Source organism: Thermobia domestica, chromosome 17, assembly GCF_964235325.1.
Source record: "Thermobia domestica chromosome 17, izTheDome1.hap1.1, whole genome shotgun sequence".
In the NCBI taxonomy this organism is placed as follows: Eukaryota; Metazoa; Arthropoda; class Insecta; order Zygentoma; family Lepismatidae; genus Thermobia; species Thermobia domestica.
This window is the reverse complement of record NC_137470.1, coordinates 77,459,779-77,486,363: the sequence shown is the minus strand read 5'-3', so window position 1 is coordinate 77,486,363 and position 26,585 is coordinate 77,459,779. Positions and strand designations below refer to the sequence as shown.

General features: G+C 39.0%; 1 protein-coding gene across 2 annotated transcripts in view; it reads right to left on the bottom strand.

Moving 5' to 3' along the window:
• Positions 1-26,585, bottom strand: part of LOC145674551 (uncharacterized) — a 324,837-nt gene that overhangs the window by 59,615 nt on the left and 238,637 nt on the right. For both annotated transcript variants that reach the window (XM_081744724.1, XM_081744723.1), the window contains exon 3: positions 23,960-24,069. In XM_081744724.1, coding sequence (XP_081600850.1) covers positions 23,960-24,069 — 110 coding nt within the window. The remainder of the gene's footprint in view (positions 1-23,959; positions 24,070-26,585) is intronic.

Genomic DNA, 26,585 nt, shown 5'->3' with positions numbered 1-26,585 from the left:
GGAGAGATCTCAAGCATTCCGCTCGAGGGCAGCACGTTACTCATTTTTATGAACACTTTTAAACGTGTCTTGAAGTCCCTTGCAACCCCGAAAAATCTGAAACGGTGGGACAAATATGAAAACAGAAAAATATGTCTTTCATCATTTCAAAATTACAACGTATCAAAGTAAAATAAATTGTCCCAGGGTCCCAGATGGGGTCCAAATTAAAATTTTTAAACGGAAAGGGGGGTCAACTTGCATATCGTATGAAAGTTGGTGTTAAATAAAAGAAGATAAATCAAGTCGAGACTCTCTACGATAAGCCTGTGCAAAATAGCGGTGGGTCAAAATATCAAAACAATCTTTATTGCCAAGACTATGGCCACTTGTATGAATCTGAAACGGTGGAATAGGTGTAGAAACAAAAACATGGATATGTCATTATTTCAAAAGTATAATGATTCGAAGTAAAAAAAGGTTCCAGAGTCCCTTGCAGGGTCCCAGATGGGGTCCAACTCAAAATGTTGAAATGGAAAGGGGTTCAAGTAGAGTATCGTATAAAAGCTTATGATAAGTGAAGGAAGAGAAAACAAGTCTGGACTCTTCATGAAAAAGTCTATTGCCACTCCTATTAATCTGAAGCTGTGAAACAAGTGCAAAAACAAAACAAAACAAAACAAAACTATTATATATCAAAGGAAGTGACTCGTGCCATTTTGCAATGCTTATCGACAATCGAGACTTGTCCAATGTCCAATTCTGTATCATTTAACACGAGCTTTCACATGATGTGCTTATTTCCCCCCCCCCTTGGCACTTGAACCTTTTGAGTTGGACCCCGTCTGGGATCCTGCAATTGAAACTGGGATATTTATTTTTTCCTTTGATACATTCTAGTTTTTTTTAAACCCTGTCTCACCGTTTCAGGTTAATAGGTGTGGCAATAGACTTTTTCATCAAGAGTCGAGACTTGTTTCCTCTTCTTTCACTTAACATAAGCTTTTATACGATACTCAATTTGAACCCCTTCCTATTTCAACATTTTGAGTTTGACCCCGTCTGGGGCCGTGCGAGGGACCCTGGAACTTTTTTTTTTTTTACTTTGAATCATTATACTTTTGAAATAATGACATATCCGTGTTTTTGTTTCTACATCAATGCCACCGTTCCAGATACATACGAGTGGCCATAGACTTTGCAATGAAGATTGTGTTGATATTTTGACCCACCGCTATTTTGCACAGGCTTATCGTAGAGAGTCTCGACTTGATTTATCTTCTTTTATTTAACACCAACTTTCATACGATGTGCAAGTTGATCCCCCTTTGCATGATGAAAGACGTGTTTTTCTGTTTTCATATCTGTCTCACCGTTTCAGATTTTTTGGGGTTGCAACGGACTTTAAGACGCACTTAAAGGTGTTATTAAAAATGAGTAACGTGCTGCCCTCAAGTGAAATGCTTGAGACCTCCCCAATTTTGGTTCAAGAAATATAAGGGGTGGAAGTTCGGGAAACAGCAAGGTTGGACAAGGGGGAAAAGTGAAAATTCTGCAAAAAATTGGGCACGGCAAAATACAATGCTGACAAGTGATGTATAGAAAGAGACTTGCCACAATAGGGAACAAATGAAGGACACCAGTGGGTTTAACAGTGTTGCCAACTGCAAGGAAAAGTACATGTTTTGCAAAGAGCACTATATGAAGTAAGTGCAATATTCAGTGCATACATGTCATGTAGAACATAAGATATGACGTGTATAATCAGTGGTACAATCTAACAAAGAAAATAGAAAGAACAGAAGTACGAAAAATACAGAAAAGACGGAGTTGGCCGTAATGCACCGCATTTGATCACGAGCTGTGCATATTAGACTGAACAAAACAGGAAAGCACCAATTATGCAGGAAACCGACGTACCTAGAGTCAAAAAGAAAATCGAGTTACAAAGTTGGCAACACTGGCCATTAAAATCCAGACAAGTTTAATATAGTTAGGCCACTCGCTTCAAAAAAAGAAAATTCCGGCAACAGGCATTAGCCTTCGCATCATTTGTGCATGCTCGTCAACATTGTGCGTGTAATTGTTCGATGAGACAATGGTCCAAACAGAAGATACATTTGCAGTGAGCACAGCGAAATACTGCCAATCCGTCACACATTGTACAATGATCTCTGTGAATGTCTCGAAACAGTACTCTAGAGGTGTCGGAACCCTTGGTGGTCTTTTTATCACATATCCACACCTGTAGAAAGCAAACATAATCAAAGGCTTGAATAAACATACCGTAAACTGGTAATGGGTTAAGGCTTGAAGTTTAAGAAAATTCTCGCGGGACCAAATGTTAAAGTGAGTATCTGATAACACAAGCTCTGTAACGTAGCGCACAAAGTTCTTCTATGGTCTAAAAAAATAAACATCAAGTGGTTGTATCAGACCCGTGCAACCAGGAGGGATCAGCTCAACTTTGAAATTCACTCCGGATGGTACATGCTCGTAGATAGCAAATGTTTCATATAGGTGTTGTTGCCATTTGAAAGCTTGAAGTTGGTTCCTGGGGCCCTATGATGGGCATCCTGGAGGCACTTGTTTCTCACATACTTTTATCACAACCTGATATTGGAACATTCCTGCACAACTGGATCTGTCACATTTTTGTTCGTTTCGCAAATCTTTCAGGTCACAAAGTTTGGTGGGACACCCTGTATATTTTTCGTACTTCTGTTCTTTCTATTTTCTTTTGTTAGATTGTACCACTGATTATACACGTCATATCTTATGTTCTACATGACAGGTTGGCACTGAATATTGCACTCACTTCATATAGTGCTCTTTGCAAAACATGCACTTTTCCTTGCAGTTGGCAACACTGTTAACCTCACTGGTGTCCTTCATTTGTTCCCTATTGTGGCAAGTCTCTTTCTATACATCACTTGTCAGCATTGTATTTTGCCGTGCCCCCTTTTTTGCGGAATTTTCACTTTTCCCCCTTGTCCAACCTTACTGTTTCCCGAACTTCCACCCCTTATATTTCTCGAACCTATTGCTATGGGCAGCTAATATTTTGGGAATGCTCATCTCTGTTACAGCTCTTTCAATTGGCATAGGCCACATCTTTCACTGCAACTATCATTTTCGGAAGGTTCCCTTGTTAGAAAAAATCCTGCGAGCGCCCATGTCCGCGAACATAACAAATCATACAAGCAAAAAAGGAAACAACACCAGCAAGCACAATCTCACTTTCATCACCTCTTCAAGACACCGCTGCCACATCCGCTTCAAGATATGAGCCTACAGCAGTGGCGAGGCTTGAGGAGACGGCATGTACCCATTAAATTTCATGCGCATTAAGTTTAGGTTTTTTTCTAACCTAAAATTTTCTATAATTTATTTTCCATTTTTTTCTCAAGTTGAAACTAGATCCTTATACTCAGAGAAAGATCTTTGACAGTCTTGCGGAACCGTGAACATTATCCCTGTGTTAGATCCACATTCCTTGCATCAAGCTATAGAAGCGTTGGAGTACGAGCTGTGCGCGATTAAAGGGCCAAATAAATACTCGCTTTTAGAACTTTTCAGAAGACGGTGGCCTCTCCGTCTTTTCAGGGTATAAAATTAAGATGTTGCATTGGCAACTCTACCACTATTGTGTATTTCACCTTCGCGAGGTAGAGACCTGCACGGGCTGAATTTTTCGGCCCGAGCCCAATCCAGCCCGAACGTTCCTAGGCCCGGCCTAGTCCGGGCCCGAAAAGTTTTGGAGATTTTCGACCAGAGCCCGGCCCGGCCCGATAAGTTTTTCAAAATTCTTGGCCCAAGCCCGGCCCGGGCCCGATAAATTTTAAAAGTTTTTGGCCCGACCCCGGCCCGATATTTTTTTTAAAAATTAGCTCGAGCCCCAATCTTTCTCAAAATTTAGTACTAAATTTGACCTAACCCTCAGAAACATTTTCTAAACTTTGGTTCACAACCTGACTCTTGCCTCCTGAATGGTGCCATTGCCTCCTAGAATTTTGCCTGTCATCGAGAGAACAAAAACTCCATTTCCTGTAACAAAAATCTAACTTAATTCATTTTTAGCATAAAGTGAAGATGGCAATATTGTTTAGCGACAGGCAAAACATTCCCACGTCTTCTTTTTATATTTTGAGTTCAGTGAAGGTCAAGGTCAGAGCTCAATTTACCGCATAATGCCTGCAATCGTCTATAGTGAAAGAGGAGCCGCTAAGCAACACAAACTGTAAATAGCTATTGCATTCTTTGTAACATTTTTCACGGACACACTTCTTCAACGTTTGGCTTTATTCCAATTATAGTTTAACGAAAGTCCAGCCCGGCCCGACCTCAAGAGAAATCAGTGTCGGCCAGCCCGGCCCGGCCCAAAGAAATTACAGTGTCGGCCCGGCCCAAAGAAATAACAGAGTCGGCCCGCCCAAGCCCGGCCCGTGCAGGTCTCTATCGCGAGGTGACAAGTAGAAGTGAGATGATTACGGCGTTCTCCCTCTCTGGATGTGTGTTTACTTTTACACTGTATTATTAAATTCCTTACGTACAATGCTTCGAAAATTTCTATGAAGTTCAGCGTCCCTTTTTAGCAGCAAGTTTATATAAGACGTGGAGTTACAGATTACGGTGGAATTGGAATCGAACCCTGAACTATGTATATACAATTAAAATATGTAATTAACAGGTAGACAACGTGTCTAGTTTCAACACGACGATGCCCCGCGCACGTCGAAAAGGATGTCAGGGCTGTATTTGACGATATTTTCGGTTATTGTTGGATTGGCAGGGTCGTCCTTCTACCTCACAACACTGGATTTCTTTGTGCGAGGAGGCTCAGTGGAAGAGCGCTTGCCTCTGGTGCATGGGACCCGTGGTTCGATCCCCGGCAAAGTAATGTTGTGGTGGACAACATCGTGTTCGTGGGTTTCTTTGAATATTCCCGTTTCCTTCTACATTCTCATTCCACCAATTCTTCCATCATCATTCACTTGCCTTAATCATTCGTTTTCCTTAGTCTAAAGGACACAATCGTGGGACGTTAAACTGATATATTTCATTTTTTCAATTTGGGAAGATAACGTCTAATTTATCCCTTCAGTGGCATATTTTATCTAGATAAATTTAAGAAATAATGCAAGAATATATGTCTAACTGGCATAAGTTAATGCATAAATCACCGGATAATGCTCTTCTACTGCGTAAAATATTAAACACAAACAAAATTACTAAAAAGAACAATTTCACATTGTCAACTGTCACCGGTAAATTAATCTTGTCAACTTTCACTACAACATTTTAAAAATAAATCAATTTATAATTTTATATTAAAGTATATTGAAATAAAATATTACATTTTTGAGGAGAGAAATATGTATTTACTGACACTTCCTCGTGAAGTTACGTAGATATTCTTCTGTTAGGCTGATATTTAGTATCTCCCTCAATCTTGCACATATAAGATTTCCAGTGTTATCTTCAGTGTAACTTACCTTGCAAAATACAGCTGAGCGAGCGAACGGGGTTAGAAGCCCCGCAGGGCCCGTTTTTTTCTACCTTTATCACAATGTAGACTAAAACAAGGTACTCGGTTCTGGAGCTATGAAACGAGTTCGGGGAGATACTAAATAGCCATCCTTCTGTTACTACTTTCACATTGACATAATCAGGTGTCTCAGACAATTATTTTGGATTGTGTGTTCATAGATTCGTGTCCCCAATTCAGCGTTCAGAAAAGTAACATCAACATATATACACCTGTTTCCTAATAACTCTTAAATAGCGTACGAAAACATTTTGTTGATAACCTTTCACAAAATGAATTTGGAAATCTTGTATCTTATATCTCATTATTTGACGTGCATAGAATATACTAATATGATTCAGAACACTTCCTTCAACTAATTCAATATTTATAGCTGCTAGAGCAAAGAAAGTGACTGCAACAATGAGAGTTATGTAAAGCATGCATTTCACTCATATACTTTTATAAATTATTGATAGCTTACATCGATTACTTAAATATGTCTAGTTCTTGAAAATTGTTTCAGCACTTCACCGAAAGGGTCAATTTTAGAGTGCAATCAGCATAACAATGTCTAAGTGAAATATGAACGGTAAACTGATATTTGCGTAAAGTCCTTTCTGCAAAGGTAACCGCCCAGACAGCAGAACTCACGTGCAGTACCCGTATAGTATATGTACAATTGCACGGATGTAACATATGCATCATCTGTATAAATGCACGCCTGTACATGTGATGGACATAAGCGTCACAGGTCCTATTCAACATCTTCACGTGCGCAGTACATGTGCAATACACACGTCCTGCACAACTGATTTACACGTAGCACGTATTCGATCTACATGTAGTGCACAGTTGATTTACATGTACGATAGAGATTATCTACACGCAGTACCCAGATGACTTACATGTAGGACACAGGTGATTTCCTCGTAGCGCAGAGGTGATGTAAAAGCATATTCGAGATACAACGAAAAAAAAAGAGTATATATATTTGGTGCCGTAGGCAGTAACACCATCTATAGCACCAAAGATTTTTTTTTGTCCGTCGTCCCGCTAAAGGGTTTTGCCCTTTCTTCGGGTAAGTGCTTTATATAAAATGTAGTTTGCAATTTAATGTGGTCGGTCTAAGAGGTGCACAAGTATATAATATTTATTTATTTATTAAATACATATAAACAGAGTGGAGATGGAAGGGTAACAATAACATCTAATGAAGTACAAGCATACTATAAGCATGAGACAGCAATATTGTTGAAAATAATAAGTTTATTACCATGTAGTGCGGAGTTAAGACGAGTGCAAAACTGGAATGAATATGGTACAGGAGGCAATATGGAGAGAAGTAGATGAAGATGAAATGAAGTGCTCTGAACGCCACATCACAAGGTATTTGTTAGTACAGACGAATGCGAGTTATGTTCTGTTCCTGGGGCGATTCAGGAACTGATGGAGACAGAGGAAGCCCATGTTAATAGGTGGTTACGGTGCGTGTGATGGATATATGAATGATGAAAGCTCACGTGGTTCGTAGATGTGAAATATTTCGGGATCCACTACACCATCATCGAGTTGCAAATGATAAAGAGTCATGAAGTGCTGTAGGGGAGTATCAACGTAAGCTGAGGGTGCGTCGTGATCCCGATCGTACCGTAGGATATCAAGTAACATGGGATGCTGCTGGTCAATTCGCTTGCAAACGTACCGTGTACGAAGCTGTTCGAGATGGTGCAATAAAGGTGGAAAGTCAATCAGCTCGTAAAGTAACCGTGTCGGATGCGGTAAGCGGATGCGATGTGCTGGGCGTAGAGCATGGCGCTCTAGGATAGCCAACTTCTGATAGAATTTGGGCGGTGCAGATGTCCAGGCAGTGTGACCGTATGTTAATGTACTGCGCATAAATGCTTTATATGTATGAAGTACTGTTAACGGTTGTAAACCCCAGGTTGTACCAACTAGGCGCTTGAGGAGGTTGAGCCGATTTTGCGCTTGGCGTATGATCTTGGTGAGGTGTGGGGTCCAAGTAAGTTTGGAGTCAAATATGGCACCAAGATAAGTAAGAGTATTTGACGGCACGACAGGTGTATGGTCTACTTGGAGGTTTAATCGACTTGGATTCCTGTAGATACGCGAACGGCGTCTACGTGGCAGGAAAACAATAGCGTGAGTTTTGGTAGAATTAATACTTAATCGCCATACATTACACCAGTCAACGAATGCATCAATTGCCGTTTGCATAGTTTTACTAATGGATTGTACTGTGCGGGCTGTCGTAAAAAAGGCGGTGTCGTCAGCAAACTGAAATATGTTGATGTTGTTTGGAACCACAAGGTCGGCAACATACAGTAGGTATAATAAAGGAGACAGTGACGAGCCTTGAGGAACGCCAGATTGGATGAAGATCGGATGAGAAAGTGTTCCGTTAATAGAGATATATGCTAGTCGCCCTAGTAAGAAAGAATGGATGAATCTGATATAAGAGGATGGTAGAAAATAGTTATGGAGTTTGTATAGTAAACCAGGGTGCCAAACTTTGTCGAAAGCTTTTTCTAGATCAAAGGCTACCAGACAAGAAGGAAAACCTGTGTTGTAATGATCATAAATAGCCGTAGATAGTCGTAATAACTGATCCATTGTACTAAAATGGGGTCGAAAACCGGCTTGATGAATAGGAAGTAGATTATGAGTTGCAAGATGAGCGTGCAAGCGGCGGACTAGAATCCGTTCTAATATTTTGCAAAGGCAACTGGTGAGATGAATAGGGCGATAGGACTGTACGTCAGTTGAATGTTTGTTAGGTTTGGGAAATAGAAGAACTTTCGAGTATTTCCAGTCGATTGGAAAAAATCCAGTTCGCAGGATGAACGTATATATGGCGCTGAGAAAAAGTAGAAAAGCAGGTGATGCTTGCCTGACGAGAACATAGGTAACAGAATCAAAGCCTGGTGCAGTGTTTCGTTTACGGAGCAATGTTTGGCGAATATCATCTGGTTGGATCGGAGTGGTAAGTTGATTATTGGGCTCTAAAGAGTGGCTGATAGATGGGCGCAGAGAAGCAGATGTTGGATCTGTACGTCGGTTTATTGAATTTTGTAGGCGCTGCGGTGTATGCCAACCAGGAAGAGGTGTAAAAATATCTTGAAAAAATGATGCAAACGTATTCGCTTTATCCATATCAGTGATCACTGCTTGATTATTGTGAACAATGGGGTATGGTGTGTGGGATACTGTACCGGTGAGTTGATGGAATTTGCGCCAATATTTACTGGGGTGTGATTCACTTGCAAGTGTGTTGCACGTTTGAATCCAATGGCGTGTCTTATAGGCAACAATATAATTGTGCGTAATTCTAAGGTATTGGCGATGAAGTCTAAGCGCTTCAAGATTACCCGTAGCGAGGTACTCACGATGTGCTCGACGAGAAGCGGATATGAAAGGTAAATAGTGCGGAGGCAATTTTGGTTTATGTAAATGTACTTCTGCTGTTGGAATGGAACGGTGTGCTGCTTCTTGAATAGATTCAGTAAGATTAGCAATTGTGTGATCAAGATCGTATTGTGTAGTAGGTATGAGCAAGTTATTAACAGCAGTGTCCAGATCGGAGCGATATTGTTCCCAATTGGCTCGTTTGTAGCAGAATACTTTCTGAGGAGGTATGTTAGAGTGAGAGCGAGGAGAACAGTGTGAAGTGTAAGTTTGATAGGCACATGATCACTACCAATTGAATCAAGCACATCGATATGAATACTCTGCGAAAGAGATGTTGATGTGATGACAACATCAGGAGTAGTATTGCTGACGGGGCGTGTAGGTTTCGGTAGAACATGGAACTCAGCAACTGTTTCAGTGTGAAGAAAGTCTAAAAAGTTAGTTTTGTCCCTCTGTGACCGACTATGAATGTTTAGATCCGCCATGATAATGTAGTGCCGAAAGGTAGAATCGATGTATCGAAAAAAGTCGTAGTTGATTGGTTTGCCTGGTCGAAAATATATGGTAACGAAGGTAACAGTGCGGCCTCGAAAATAAATAGTCGTGACATTATGCTCAGGAAGGTGGAATGTGAGCGGAAGTGGAACCGTGACTGCTCTATAAGGAAGGCGTTGGCTAACACCTATAGCTGTACCTCCGTAGACTCTTGGACCAGATGGAGCATCATGTCGGAGCAAGTGATATTTCGGAAAGTAACAGTTCAAATGTGGTGCGAGGTACGTTTCGTTAAGTGCAAAGGCTGCAATTTGTTCTTCTTGAAGAAGTTGTGTAAAGAGCACATGGTGTGTTAAGACTGATCGAATGTTAAGAAAAAGTAAGTTATAAGCCATAATGATACGTATTATTCTAGCGTATGCAGAAGTACCCATATTAAACGTAGACTTCGAGTGGTTGAATTTGAAAGTGAACTGTAGGTCCGGAATATGTAGCATGAAGTTGTAGGTTAAACAGTAATTTGGCTGCATACATGATCTGATTCAGGATATGATTGCGATCAAAAGGATGGATATTTTGTAGAGAAATAGTGAGGAAGCGTAATAGGTCTTCAACAGTTATTGGATGGCGCAGCGAATTTGCTGCGTGTCAACAGTGTCAACAGAGCGTCAACAGAGCGTATGGGTACAACGAGTTCTGGCTTAGCTGGATCGGGTTTAGGTTTAGCTTTACACTTGTAGCTATAGGTAGGGTGTCCCTCAGAACATCGAACGCAATGTGGTGGCTCCTTAAGATTAGGGCAGCTTTTTGTGGGATGGTCAAGTGAACAGTAGCCACATTTGATGGTGTTCGGACACTCAGATGTCGGATGGGAATTGTATTGTTGGCATTTCTCGCATCGAACAGGCAGAGGTGCTGGTGTGCGAGATGGTTCCACCTTGTAACGACGCCGGTATATATAGGCACCGTGGAGAAGCAGTTGGTCGATCAGTTGTTGTTGATCAGTAAGAATGCGGACTAAGTATGTTGGACCCTGGTTATTCTTGATACGTATACAACGCTTGACAGGTAGTCCTTCTTGGTGTAATTCGGAGTAAATTTCCTCATCAGTGAATTCAGGTTCCACTCCCCGTATGACGACAGATAACATTGGAGGACGCCGTGGTGGAGGTGGCGTTTTTCGTCCGCTGGAACTTAATGTTGATATTTTTGCTTTTAACCCAAAAATTTCGAAAGTAGCTTTGTTGCGGACATGTGTAGCGAAGTTCGGATTTGTCGATTTCAGAATGATACCCCGGCGCGTCTTGATGATTTCTCGTATTTCTGGACGAGGAACATACTTTACTAGTTGTTGAAAGACAGCGCGCACTGTGTCGTATTTTGGATCGAAATCAGTTAGTAGGAAGTTATAAATTGTTTCTTGGTGTAAAGTTGATTGATTTCCATTGGAAGTGGATGCCCAATCCATACTGTTGCTGACATTAGTAGCAGTAGGATCTGTTATTGGTGTAAGCCGTTGTTTCTTGGGATCTAAGGTTTGTTCGCCGTCAGAGAGGGATCTGGATCGAATTCGTTGTCCGGTAGTGACACAGTTTGCATAAGTGGTAGGAACAGTGGTGGTAGTTGGTACTAGCCGTGTAGTGCCGGTAACAATACGCGGTTGCGTTTTTTGGCGACCATGTGGGCCAATGTTCAATGGAGTTGTTTGAACAAGAGTCGATGGACCGGAAGCATGGCCAGAGTCCGCCATAGGGATGAGAGTTCTAGGGCCAAAGCCGAAGAGGAAGCACTAATAAAATCGGTATCCGGTGGAGGTGCCAAAGTCGTCAATTAGTTTCGGTGATATAGGCCTCCGAAGAGGAGAATATCAAAAACAAATCGTAAGCCCAAGAGAATTGCAAGATCGTCAACAGTAAAGTCAATTAGATAATTTAGCCTCCGTAGAGGCTTAAACCAATTCGACGGTTGTTTCCTTAATCCTCAGTGAGGCAAGTAATCCAACCGTATTTCAGAAGTTCGCGATGGGATGGATAATTCAGTGACTCGCTTATTTTTCTCCGCCAGCTACGGATACCCTATTTTTTTACCTGGTTAGAGATTCCAGGTGGCCAGTTCGAGCACCAAAGTTTTTTTTTAATGCTAGCACGAGGCTAGCTACCTCTGAGAGGGCTACACCCTCTTTCAGGAGAAGATGTGACGGAAAAGTAGGATTGGCTTAAGGGTGGCTGGTCTAAGTGAAGGTAAATTATTTATTTATTTACTTTATTAACTTTCTTAAATCATCGTATAAGCCATTATGATCTTTGCGATCATAATCATTAGGATGTGAAGAGGAAAACTACACAAATATATAACTTAATAAACACATAGAAATTACATAATACAAAATGATAAAACAAAATATATATATAAAAAATGAATGATAGGAACACAGATACATATAGATAATAATAGAAAATGGAAAAATATGAAGATATCTGTATGGAAATGCAGGCATAGATCCTGGGTGACAAATGAATATGGTGGCAGAGAAAAGGACGTACATAAGCTTCAATGATATTATGTTATTATGTTAAATCGTGATTAAAGGATGAGCGTGAAAGATGAGATGAGGTGCAAGCACAGGACAACACAAGGGAAATGTTAGGAAGACGAATGTAGTTATCTTCTGCCTAGGGGCGACGCTAGGCTAATGAAGACAGGAGGAGCCCTGTTAGTTACAAGAGGGTTTACTGTGCACTATATGAAGGAAAAACATGAGGTAGATGAGCATGCAGACGATAATCCTCCAGAAGTGTGAGGTTCAGGTGATCAGGGGGAAGCGAGTAGCAATAAAGAGTATACAGTAAATGTAACGGTGTGTAATAATATCGGGGTCGGGAGGGATGGAGTGCGAGATGGTGCATAGTGGCAAAAAGAAGAGGATGATGTCCAGTGTAACGTGTGGTGATAAATCTGTGAAGGAGTGTCTCCAGGTGAAATTTGAGAATAGGAAATGTGATGAGTGAATACAGGTCACGAGTAGGACTAGGTAGAAATATGCGAAAGGCAAGACGGAACGCATGCCGTTCGAAAATATCAAGTTGCTTATAATAGGATAGTGGAGCGGAGATCCAAGCGGGAAAACCATATGTTATGACTGGTCGGAGAAAAACTTTGTAAGTATTAAGAACTAGACTTGGAGATAGGCCCCAGGTAGTGCCGGTGAGACGTTTCAATAAATTAAGTCTGTTTCGTACTTTGGTGGTCACTGATTTGAGATGTGGGGTCCAAGTCAGACGGTGGTCAAAAACTATCCCAAGATAGGTTACTGTTTTTGAAGGCCGGAGGGGAACCTGGTTAACTGTAAGGGAAAGTAAAGAAGGATTTCGATGAACTTTGGTGCGTTTGCGTGGCGGAATAAAAACTATTGTTTGGGTTTTGGCAGCATTTATTGTTAAATTCCATTTGCGACACCAGGCTATAAAGCGATTAATAGCTTCCTGAAGACAGACATTGATTTGTTGGATAGTTCGGCAGAGTGCCAGAAAAGCTGTGTCGTCCGCATATTGTAACAGGTGAACATTAGGAGGTAATTCGGGAAAATCTGCGACAAAGAGAACATACAATAAAGGTGATAAGGCAGATCCTTGTGGCACACCGCACAGTAGAAAAATAGGATGAGAGAGTGCATCATTGATAGCGACATAAGACAAACGGCAGACGAGAAAATGATAGATGAGGCGGATGATTGTGATAGGAAGTTTGAGTTTAATGAGTTTATAGATAAGTGCCAAATGCCAAACTTTATCGAAGGCTTTTTCAAGGTCAAAGAGAACCATACATGACGGTTGAACGGAGTTATAATGATTGGTAATAAGTGTAGAAAGGCGAAGTAATTGGTCATTTATTGAATAGGAAGGTCGAAAACCAGCCTGATGAGAGGGAATAATGTTTCGATCTGTTAGGTATGGATGTAAGCGTTTGACAAGAATGCGTTCGAAAATCTTGCTGAAAGTGGAGGTTAACTGAATCGGTCTGTAGGATGAAGTGTCGGATGGTGGTTTATTCGGTTTTGGAAACATAAGAGTTTTTGATACCTTCCAATCTATCGGAAAAATGCCAGTGCGAAGTATGAAGGTGTATATCAGTGATAGAAGTAGGAGTAGTGTGATGGGGCTTTCTTTAATATGGCGATAGGTGATACGATCGAATCCTGGAGCTGTGTTGCGTTTTCGCCGGACAACAGAAGTAATTTCGTCGACTGTAATCGGAGCAGTGAGAACATGTTCAGGAAGTCTATGAGTCACAGCAGGTTGAAGAGATTTAGAGTGAGTATTTACTGCCTCAGCAGGGTGAGGGTGGAACATATGATCAGGTGGAGACGGTGTAAATATAGCTTGAAGATAATTGGCGAAAGCGTTCGCTTTATCCTGGTCGGAATGAATGGCTGTATTATCCAGTAGAAGGGGGTAAGGAGTCTTAGTGATTTTTCCACAGAGTGCATTAAAGCGTTTCCAGTAGAGCGTGGGATGCGATGTTTCAGAAAGATGATTACATGTTTTGATCCATTGGCGTTGCTTATAAGCTGTAATATAGTTGCGAACAGTTCTCTGGAGTTGATGGTGAAGACGTAAAGTATCAGGGTTTCGAGTGTGCAGGTATTCCCGATAACACTGACGAGAACGACGGATCATAGCGAGATAGTGAGGTGGTAGTTTAGGTCGATAAGGTACTGATTCGGTTTGTGGAATGTATAGAGCTGAAGCTTGCTGAATAGCATTGGTTATAGTGGTGACCTGCGTCGAAAGCTCGTCAGGAGTGGTTGGTGAACGATAATGGTCGATGGTAGAAGAGATGTAAGTGCGATAATTGGCCCAATCTGCTTTATCATAGCGTGGTGTGAGATGAGGTGATGATGCTGCTTGTGAAGGGACGAGACCAGTATGATATGTGATTTTAATGGGAGCGTGATCACTACCTAGTAAGTCTAAGACTGCCACGGTACAACGTGTAACTATTGTATTGGATGTAATTGCAATATCGGGTGTGGTATTGGAAACTGGACGTGTGGGCGAAGGAAGGTTGAGAAGAATTCCTGAAGTCTGAGATGCTATATGGTCTTGAAATTGGGTGCGTTCATGAGCAGAGCGACTATGAAAATTTACGTCTGCGAGGATGATAAAATGTTTGAAGTTATTAGAGATGTGAGTGAAAAAATCTAACGGAATTGGAGTGCCGGGTCTGACGTAGATGGTAGCGAAAGTAAGAGCGATGGATTTAAAATACAAAGTAGCTACGATATGCTCTGGTAAGGCTAGTGCAGGGCAGCTATGCTGTCTGAATGGTAGATTATGGCGAAAGCCCATAGCAACTCCACCGTTCGCTCTTAACGCTGGTGTCATGTTATCATGGCGAAGCAACGTGTAGTTAGGAAATCTGCATTGCATGGACTGAGTCAAAAAAGTTTCATTCAGAAGAAAAGCAGTGATGTGTTCTTCTTGTAGGAGTGCTTGAAAAAGAGTTTTATTCTTGGCGATTGAACGAATATTGAGAAACAGAAAGCTGATATCCATGACGACCAAGATATTAAACAGATGTTTCGAGTGGTGTAGTATGGAAGTGAACATAATTGTTTGAGTAAGTGGCTTTAGCGGCAAGAGTGAGTTGCTGAAGGATGTGTGGACGATGGAAAGGATGAATATTCTGCAGGGTTAATGTGAGAAATTCTAACAGTTTACCAACGGTGACTGGATCATTTACTGAAGTTTCTGTGTTGGTGGAGGGAGCACCAAAGACATCATCTTCGAAGTACATCAGAAGTAACTGATAATTGTCAGTGAGAATTTTACTTTTGGAGTTTATTATTTGCAATGAGCAAAGCTTTAGGTAGTATATTTGACATGTTTGTCAAGTAAAAAATAACGCAATATGTTTTGCTGTAATCGGTTACGAAAATAAGTTTGTAAACCTACGAACTGTCTGACAGTAGTTACATCAGTACAGTGCTGCCACCTTTTGATCTTAAATCCTAGCTCAGCGGAAGTTACGGAGTTTTTACAGTCATTCAGCTGCCAATCGTCGAAAAGTCTCTATAACACCGCCTGGAGGAAAAACGACAACTTTCAATTACAATACTACAGCCATATTGCATGTTTTAAATACTAGGAGAATGAAAGTAAAAGTATAAACTTGCATGGTATTTTGAATGTGTCATACACTTGTGCAGTAGCCTATTTAAATGTGCTTCTTCCACGCAAATGCATATGTGCACATGCACGACTTCATCACGCGATATATACGTGTGTTTCATCCACGCAAATGCACATGTGTACATAACGGCTTAAGCACGGGTTATATAAATGTGTGCTTCATCCACGGAAATGCACCTGTGTACATGCACGACTTAATCGCGGGTTATGTACGTGTGCTTCATCCACGCAATTGGACATATGAACATAACGGCTTAGGCACGGGTTATATAAATGTGTACTAGATCCATGCAAATGCACATGTGAACACGCACGACTTAATCACGGGTTATGTACGTGTGCATAACCCACTCAAATGCACATGTGCACATACAGGGTTATGTATGTGTGCTTCATCCACGCAAATTCACATGTACGGCTTAAACACGGGTTATGTATGTGTGCATCACCCACACAAATGCACTTGTGCACATGTACGGCTTATACATAGATAGTACCAAATTTCACAGAAGTAAATCCCCACGCTGAGCGGGTTTGCATATCCAGGCTCCTAACTATGAAAATATTTACGATCACTCCAACCCCAATCATTTCACAGATTCAACCTGTTGTATATAAGTTATTAGGACATAAAATTGAATGTAATTTATACGAAAAACCCTTTTATGCATTGCAAGATCTGTAACGTCCAAATATTCACCACAAACTTATAGTTGTATCGACATAAACAAAACAAAAAAGTGTGGAGCAGGAAACCACTTTACAACACAAAAGTCAAAAGAGGTCACTGAAGACATACGAACTGGTCGAGCGGTTTGGGTGACTAGTCTGTCAATCAGAAGTTTATGTGTTCAAACCCTGTAGAAAATATTCGTTTTGTTTTTTTCTTAAAAGTGTGTTCCTATTTTCATCAGAGGACTGAGAACATTTCTTTGAATAAATCTTTGGAAATTACTTTTCTCTCAAATTCGATTAGAAGCGAACATTATATGAATTGCTAATCTAAAATCCACAGCTGAGAACAAAATATTAAGTATGTTCAATATGTCATTATTATCATTTGATTTGTAATTAAAAAGTAATTATAAGCATTGACGATTTCAGAAGATTCTCCCCGGTAATGGTCAAGATATGAATGAGAAAAAACTGATAAAACATTATTAGTCTACTTTGAGCATGATCGAAAATAACTTATGGCCACGAAGGGGAAATTTATGTCGACAGGGTCTCAAATTCTCCGACGGGTCATGACCTGAAATTATCATTGTTTGAAAGGTTTCCTTAACAAATAGAATATTATATTTATTTCTCCTTCTACGTTTTGAAATGGAATAATCATAATTTTAAATAGAATTATAATACGATAAGCATAAAGATTTATACAACTAATGAAGTAAATATCCTTGTGTAAGTTATCGATTTCTATTCGGATTAAAACTCGAATATTCGTTTGCATCACATTTTAAAGTAAATCCTCTCTATATATAGTTCCTACTGGAAAGCATGTTTAACTCCAATTACTTAATCAATATTTTTAATAATATATTTTTATTGTAATACTCTTACTATTCAATGTTGTATGCACTTAATTTCCCAAAGCAAAACCTCACAAATGTATAATTGACTAGTAAATATTATCAAATAAATTATCATTTAGTTTACGTAAACATTGCATCGCCTGATTTGAAACTTCGTATTTTAAATAATAATAATAATAATAATAATAATAATAATAATAATAATAATAATAATAATAATAATAATAATAATAATAGTAGTAGTAGTAGTAGTAGTAGTAGTAGTAAAATCATAGCCATATCTTTATCAGAATTTCAGGCTTAGTCAATAAATGAATTCAACATAGTCTCTATTCGAAGCTCTATTTAATCGAATCAGATAGAAATACGAAGAGGAACTTCGAGAACAGATAAAAGAAAAATGTTACTTTGGTGGGTTTGGATGTAACTTTTAAGAGTTAGTTTTTTTTTTTTTTTTTTTTTTGCAAATTACAGACAAATGCCTTGGACACTTTTTTCTTTTCTTTAAGTTAACTGATTCACCGAACGTATCTGACATATGAGTAACTTGTCTCTATATTCTACTCGGTTATACACGTTTTACAATCTTTTCCATTAACCTTGAACGACAAGAACACGAACACAAAAACATCCACATAGGTATGACAGTTAAAATTCCTAACCTCCCCCACGGGGAATCGAACGCGGGACCACATACACCTGAGGCACACATGCTAGCCACTAGACCAGCGGAAAGAGCAAATAAAATGTATTTTGTAGTGTCTGAAGTTTATAGCTATTTCACCCTGTTGTAGTATGTTTATTGATTTTTTAATGTTTACCGTATTCGTTACTTTGAGGAATGATATATATTATTGAATGATATGTTTTATTACATATTCGGCCATAAATATTATATAAATTATCAGAATTATTCATGATCTTCCATGGAAATTCACTGGTGCATGCGCAGTAGACAGACAGTGTAATTGGAAGATGAGTTCAACAGAGATTATAGGGCTATATTCCGCCGATTATATTTTATTTAATAACTATTTAGAAGAGATAACGAAAACGAGTCTACATAATGAATATGGAATTTCCGTAGAAGATAGAATGGTGAGGTGTATACGGTTTGGGGTTGATATGGTTGTTGTTGTAGAATCTAAAAAGAAAATTAATAAGATGTAGAAAACTTGAGAAAGGCTTGTGAAGAATATGGGATGAAAATAAATGTTAGAAAGACAAAATCCATGGTGATTGAAACGAAGCGATCGGTGTGAAATATAGAAGTAGGAGCGGGAAAAAACAACAAGTGATTAGTTTTCGATATCTGAGTACTATTACTAGTGATGATTTGACATGCGAACGTGAAATAAAAGCAAGGATAGAAATGGCGGAGGATGGAGGAAATAGTATTTTGAGGGGACCACGAATAGAGTTGTAAAGAAAAATACTCATAAAATGCTTCGTTTACTGTATTTTACTGTATTTATAGGACATAAACATGGATGAAACTGTAGAAACTCTTAAGAAGGAACTGTATCATGAGGGATGTGCTAGAGGGTATGGTGGCAGGGAAGAGAGGGAGAGGACGAATTAGACTATATAGAAACAGAATTAGGCTACTGGCGATATCAAAACAGAAAAATCGTATGTGAAGATGGAGAGGTTAACAGAAGATCGTGGAGCATGGCAGCTTCTCAGCTGCGGTAAGTGACCCGCTGGTAATGGCGGAATACTTCTGATATAATGATACTGATGATGCACAGTAGGAACAGAAATATCCACTTTACTGTCATTGCTAATACGAATCACAATGCAAATTTCTACAGGTTGTCAAAATACCTCGCTCTAAAAGCTGTAGAAAACTATCTGTTACTATGCGAGGGAAAATCATAGGTCGAGCAACAATTAGACAAATTGCCATTCAGATAGCTAGGGGTATGAGCTGTGACGAGAAAACAGTGAAGAAATTGATTTAGCGGTATGAAGAAGGTAGTGAATATTTCACATCTTGGCCAAGAAGTAGGAGACCAATAATAATAATAATAATAATAATAATAATAATCATCATCATCATCATCCCAGGAATTTATATTTATTTCCAGCAAAACTTTTGCATACCCTCCTAGTGCAATATGATGTTTTTGTAAAACGGCAATTATAAAATTGTCAAGCTGAATTTGAAAGTCATAATAAGTAGTGCTTTATTTACTTATTGCACAATTCTTTTATGCCAGTAGCTTTCGCCACCTTACTCGCTCTTCATGCTTACTCAGGAGGAAGCTGCAGGTCCCTAGGTTGGGAACTACTGCTTTCCACCAAGGAATTCAGACAGCCTGTTAGAAATTTGCGTTCTGACCAACATCAGAAAATTGTGTTCTTCTGTTTCTACTGCGCATGCACCAGTGAATTTCCATGGAAGATCATGAATAATTCTGATAATTTATATAATATTTATGGCCGAATATGTAATAAAACCTATATCAATAATATATATCATTCCTCAAAGTAACGAATACGGTAAACATTAAAAAATCAATAGACATACTACAACAGGGTGAAATAGCTATAAACTTCAGACACTACAAAATACATTTTATTTGCTCTTCCCGCTGGTCTAGTGGCTAGCACGTGTGCCTCAGGTGTATGTGGTTCCGGGTTCGATTCCCCGTGGGGGAAGTTAGGAATTTTAACTGTCATACCTACGTGGATGTTTTTGTGTTCGTGTTCTTGTCGTTCAAGGTTAATGGAAAAGATTGTAAAACGTGTATAACCGAGTAGAAAATAGAGACAAGTTACTCATATGTCAGATACGTTCGGTGAATCAGTTAACTTAAAGAAAAGAAAATAGTGTCCAAGGCATTTGTCTGTAATTGTAAAAAAAAAAAAAAAAAAAAAAAAAAAAACTCTTAAAAGTTACTTTCAAACCCACCAAAGTAACATTTTTCTTTTACCTGTTCTCGAAGTTCCTCTTTGTATTTCTATCGGATTCGATTAAATAGAGCTTCGAATAGAGACTATGTTGAATTCATTTATTGACTAAGCCTGAAATTCTGATAAAGATATGGCTATGATTTTACTACTACTACTACTACTACTACTACTATTATTATTATTATTATTATTATTATTATTATTATTATTATTATTATTATTATTATTATTATTTAAAATACGAAGTTTCAAATCAGGCGATGCAATGTTTACGTAAACTAAATGATAATTTATTTGATAATATTTACTAGTCAATTATACATTTGTGAGGTTTTGCTTTGGGAAATTAAGTGCATACAACATTGAATAGTAAGAGTATTACAATAAAAATATATTATTAAAAATATTGATTAAGTAATTGGAGTTAAACATGCTTTCCAGTAGGAACTATATATAGAGAGGATTTACTTTAAAATGTGATGCAAACGAATATTCGAGTTTTAATCCGAATAGAAATCGATAACTTACACAAGGATATTTACTTCATTAGTTGTATAAATCTTTATGCTTATCGTATTATAATTCTATTTAAAATTATGATTTTTCCATTTCGAAACGTAGAAGGAGAAATAAATATAATATTCTATTTGTTAAGGATACCTTTCAAACAGTGAAGATTTCAGGGCATGACCTGTCGGAGAATTTGAGATCCTGTCGACATAAATTTCCCCTTCGTGGCCATAAGTTATCTTCGATCATGCTCATATGGACTAATAATGTTTTATCAGTTTTTTCTCATTCATATCTTGACCATTACCGGGGGAGAATCTTCTGAAATTGTCAATGCTTATAATTAGTTTTTCACTACAAATCAAAGGATAATAATGACATATTGAACATACTTAATATTTTGTTCTCAGCTGTGGATGTTAGATTAGCAATTCATATAATGTTCGCTTCTAATCGAATTTGAGAGAAAAGTAGTTTCCAAAGATTTATTCAAAGAAATGTTCTCAGTCCTCTGATGAAAATAGGAACACACTTTTAAGAAAAAAAAAACGAATATTTTCTACAGGGTTTGAACACATAAACTTCTGATTGACAGACTAGTCACCCAAACCGCTCGACCAGTTCGTATGCCTTCAATGACCTCTTTTGACTTTTGTGTAAAGTGGTTTCCTGCTCCACACTTTTTTTTTATTTTGTTTGTTTGTTTATGTCGATACAACTATAAGTTTGTGGTGAATATTTGGACGTTACAGGTCTTGCAATGCATAAAAGGGTTTTTCGTATAAATTACATTCAATTTTATGTCCTAATAACTTATATACAACAGGTTGAATCTGTGAAATGATTGGGGTTGGAGTGATCGTAAATATTTTCATAGTTAGGAGCCTGGATATGCAAACCCGCTTAGCGTGGGGATTTACTTATGTGAAATTTGGTACATATGTGCCGTACACGTACGTGCTGTCTGGGCAAGAAAGTTCTGTCGCATTTTCACCCACTACCTTCGAACATCAATATGTCACCTAAGACGTACCTGGAAGATCAAAAATAGTCCCCATCAGCATTGTGAGAAATTCTGCTAATGTTCTGAAAGGCCATGGATTCCATCGCGGTAGAACTTGGTGGGCCGTGACACGAAGAATGTATCAAGTGCATTTTGCACCTCTACTAGGGATTTAAACTGGCATCCTCTAAACTGACTGTCCAGAAAATGAAACAGATGATAATCGGACGGTGCAATATCCGAGGAGTATGGCGGGTGCGATAGCGTTTCCCATCCAAGGCGTAGAATGGTGTCCCTGGTCATTTTAGCTACGTGGGGCTTAGCGTTGTCATGTAACAAGAGGACCCCCTTGAATTCAGGAGTACTGGTCCAGAGTTTTGTGTTTTTCTTGAACATAGCTCAACTGCTGAGAGTACATAGTTGTATTGATGCTCTGACCACCTGGTAGCAGTTCCCGAGAAACGATGGCGCGAGCGCCCACCAAACACATAGGAGAACCTTCTTCTGGTGCAGTGCTGGTTTCGGCTGTTTCGGAACCGGTTCATGGGATGCTAACAAATAATAACAGCACCGTGGAGCTTCGTACAGGACTCACTTCCCATCACATGTCAACAAACAGTCCTCCTTCCTCAGACAAGACAGCAAAGAAATTAGAAACACAGGTGTCTGCTCTCGTTGCCTTCTGGCCCGGAGTGAAATCATGTAGGATGCATCAGCCTAAATTGTACTGATTCCCAAGTTGATGGATATGCTGCTGAATGGTTTCTCCACTCACACTGAATTATAGTCCCAGTTTCTCATATGTCTGGCCACTGTTCGCGTCAATTGCTACCTGAATATCTTCATTTTGTACATTTGTTGGTCTTGTGGCACGAGATGCGTCTTCGAGTGTTTAGTCACCGTCCTTAAACTTGTTAAACCACTGATGCACTGTTCGCGTAGTCACGACACCCTCACCAAAGGTCTGGCATATCTTCTGGCCCGCTGTAGCGACGTTTGACCCCAGTTTGAACTCGTACAGTATAGACGCCCTTATGACGTTCTGCGGAGGTCCCATGTTTACTCTGTCCTTATGCAAGTTCACGGTGTAACTGAATTGCCACAACCAGGTAGTATGTTGGATATACCCACACTAACAACTGATCTTCACCTTATCTCCATTCGCATTCATCTCACGGTATGAGGGTCAATTGAACACAGACCTCCACAAAAAGCGACAGAACTTTCTAGGTTACCTTTATACATTTCCTTGAACTAAATAAAACAGATAAAACTTTTTTTCTAAATTACTTCACAGAAAAGCTGTGTTGATAATGTATTACAGATTCCAATCTGGTTTTAGTACAGTGTATCTGTAAAGTTGCACAATCCAAAATTTGAAGGCGTATATCTTTTGAACGAAGAACGATAAAGACATGATACTTAAAACAAATGTAAGCGTGTTCTATGTAGATATTTTGGAGATTATGATCATTGTTAGAATTTGCAGAGTTTTTGTGTGGTAACGAAATTAAGTTCCGAAAATGTAGAATAAAAAATGTACAAAATGAAGAAAATCAATATTCAGTTGCAGAAAAAATGATTTTCTGCGGGTAAATACCTGTGTATTTGTGCAACATGCATCAACATTTATCCATTTGTGCAAGAATGTGACAAAGTTGATGTAGTGTTGCCATGTAAAAAGGCTAGTGAATGCAAGTCAGTAAAATAGGTGTTTTTGACAGAAACGCGGCCCCTGGCAACACTGTTTTAAAATTAATGCGATAAAATTTTTGCATAAAAACTCAGGTAATCAATTAGGTGCAAATTCTCATTTCTTATCATTAATTAACTTAAAACACATCTGTTGCGGTAATTTTACAACAACAGTATTGGCAGGGGCCGCGTGCCTGTAAAAAAAATTACGGACTTGAATTAAATAGCCTCTTTACATGGCAATGCTGCATCAGTTTTATCACTTTTTTGCACCAATTGATAAATGTTGATTCATACTGTACATATACACAGGTATTTGCCCGCAGGAAATCAGTTTTCTGCAACTGAATATTGATTTTCTTGATTTTTTGAATTTTTATTTGATATTTTCGGTACTTTCTTTCATTACTATCCAAAAACGTTACAAATTCCAACATTGGTTATGATCTCGAAATTATTTTCAAGTCTTACATTATTTTCAAGTCTTAGATCTTTATCGTTTTTGGTTCAAAAGATATACGCAATCAAATTTTGGATTGCGCAACTTTACGGACACACTGTGTTAATCAAACTTGATATAAAACAAGAAATTTATTCATATGAATTAATGTTGCAAGATTATAAACTATGACTTTAATCAACATATAAACAATGTGTTTACATTAATTCTTACCTTGAATGTGACGGGTAATGATGATACATTTTTCAGCAGAACATTCCCCACTACGTCGTTGTCTTTCTTATTGAATGGAATAACGTCACGAGGGACTATTAATAGCTGAGCTGCAAAAAAATACACAAGAAATAAAAACGAAGCCATCTTAAATAGAGCTCACAAGTTCCAGTTAAAAGCATTTTAGGACAAACATCTACTGTAATCAAAGTCTGAAGTAAACTATTGAAAAAACGTGCATCGTTTTGAATATATTTCCTGATCAGCGAGTTTGTGTTCATTTTACAGAGGAAATGACACTAATAGCTTATCTTATATTGAGTGAGTGTTGCGTTCAAAAGTAAGATCCAATCCAATTACTTTCACAGGGTAGCTACGCACGACCCTCAGCGAAGCAAGGACATGGCAAATTTTCTTTGCCGCTCTAATAGTCTGGAAATACATGGAATTAGAGAGAAGAGGTTGGGATTCTATGGACCAGGGAAAGAATTATTATTTTTCAGTGCCTAGATATTCAGTTGCATTAGCTAGTGGAGTTCCATATTTTCCCGAAAAACGCATTTTGATTTTACATCTACTAAACCGTTCGACTAAACTAATCCAGATTTCAATAATGTACCTGCTTTAGTGGGGTGTCTGTTTACATGTCTGACAATTCTATTATTTAACTGATGTATTAATTAGTGATAGAATTTCGCCGATGTGTAATGAATTGTAAATACTCTAGACCAGGGCGCAAAATTTCCGGTCGCCAGGTCGCCATCGGCGACTAGAAATTTAGAGCTGGCGACCAGAATGCTTTCTGCCTAAACTCAAGGGCTGCGCAGTTCCCATTTTGCACGAAAATAATTGTCACTGAGTGAGAGAAAACGCGGAATGGGTAGTCTTCACAACGGACATAGCCCCTCACTTAAGGACTTTGATCTGAAAACTGCAATCGATAATTGGTACTTCAGTGCAGAGAGAGAGAGAGAGCGTTACACAAACGTGGTCTTAAGGTAAAATATTTTTTAACATTTATATGAATTGTCCAATTCAAAATTGATTATCCTGAATCTAATTGTCTTGCTTTGAAATTTTATGCTCTGATGTGAACTTTTTTGGGGGAGGGGGTTCAAAGACCGTGGCCGGGAGGTGGGTTCTCATAATTTGTACGTGAGAGATATTGGCGACCATCATTTTTGGATTGGCGAGTGCGTCTGACTTCGAAATTTTTTGCCCTGCTCTAGACCATAATGATCTATCTGCATTATATTCTATGTAGACTTTACCTGTATCCCTTTGCAAAACACTCAATGGAAGTTCTTGGGAGCCGCGGTGGCTCAGTGGTAGAGCGTTCACCTCTGGTGCTTGGGGTCCTGGATTCGATCCCAGTCCCCGCCAAGTGAACATGAGGTGGAAAAACACCGTGTGCGTGGGTTTTCTCGGGGTTCTCCCGTTTCCTGCCACTTTCTTCATTCCACCATTTCATTCATTACTCAGCATCACCGTCTCCTTTAGCCTAACCGGCATAACCGTGGGACGTAAAACTCAAATATTTCATTTTTTTCATGGAAGTTCTTGATACGTATCTTACATGCTATATATTTAAAGTAGGCATCCTTGAGCGGTTTTTTAGTGAGACTATGTAGACATGAATCACTTGCACGTTTAGAGAACATTGCAGCTTCGATCATCTAATTATGATGATTCTTCTAATCTAACTCTGCTTTGTTTTTCTTCTCATATATCACCGTCTTGGCTATTGAAGTTGAAAGATCTACCACACTCTCCAACTCATCGAGGGAGCTAACAAGCGGGTATATTGTAATAAATAAAGCCGGCAACTTTATGCTCCTTAAATCTCTTTAACTGAGGTATGAGGTTTAAGTTCAATACAACTCGTATCACTCTCTAACCCCTGCGTACACTTTGAGAGTTATTGCTGTGTAAGTATAACTATAGTTCTGATCGACTATAGTTCATTTGGTGTAACGGCAAACTTAACGCAGTTCATCTTAATTCTGCTCACTTCATACCGCTCCATCATTACCTTAGATATATTTTTATACATCCCATCTTGATTTTAGCATTCATAGCTAGAGTAGCTTCTAATGCTGCTACTGTTTCACCGATACTGGCACCATTGCCAACAACACGACCAAACGCTTTATGTCGCACTTCCTTATCTGCTCTGTGCCCAGCATCTAGTTCCTTAAAGCTTATATACACATATCATGTTTTCTATCAGCTTTATATAGCCTATCAATTCCCCTATCATATATGTTTAACCAACAAACGCTCCTTGTGCCACCAGTGACCCACTTTATGTTTCACTACGTTACATGGGCTATATCATTCATTTAGTCAAAACCCCGTTGTTCCACTTCAGGCACACTATCCGTTCTCTTGTTGTAAGAGTTTCGTTCAGTTTTCTTCTCAGGTTTTCGATGTAACACGGTATTGTTCAGGCAGTTGCTAGTGTATGCAAAGTTTTGTGACCTAACTGGTCTTGGGCGTTTGTGGGTTAATCTTTCATCAAGACGAGTTCCTGGACCTCAAAATTGATAGCCCGGAATATGCATCTCAAATGCAAGCTCAAATCACTGCCTTATATGTCTTCCAGAACCTGGGCGCCAGTAAGTTA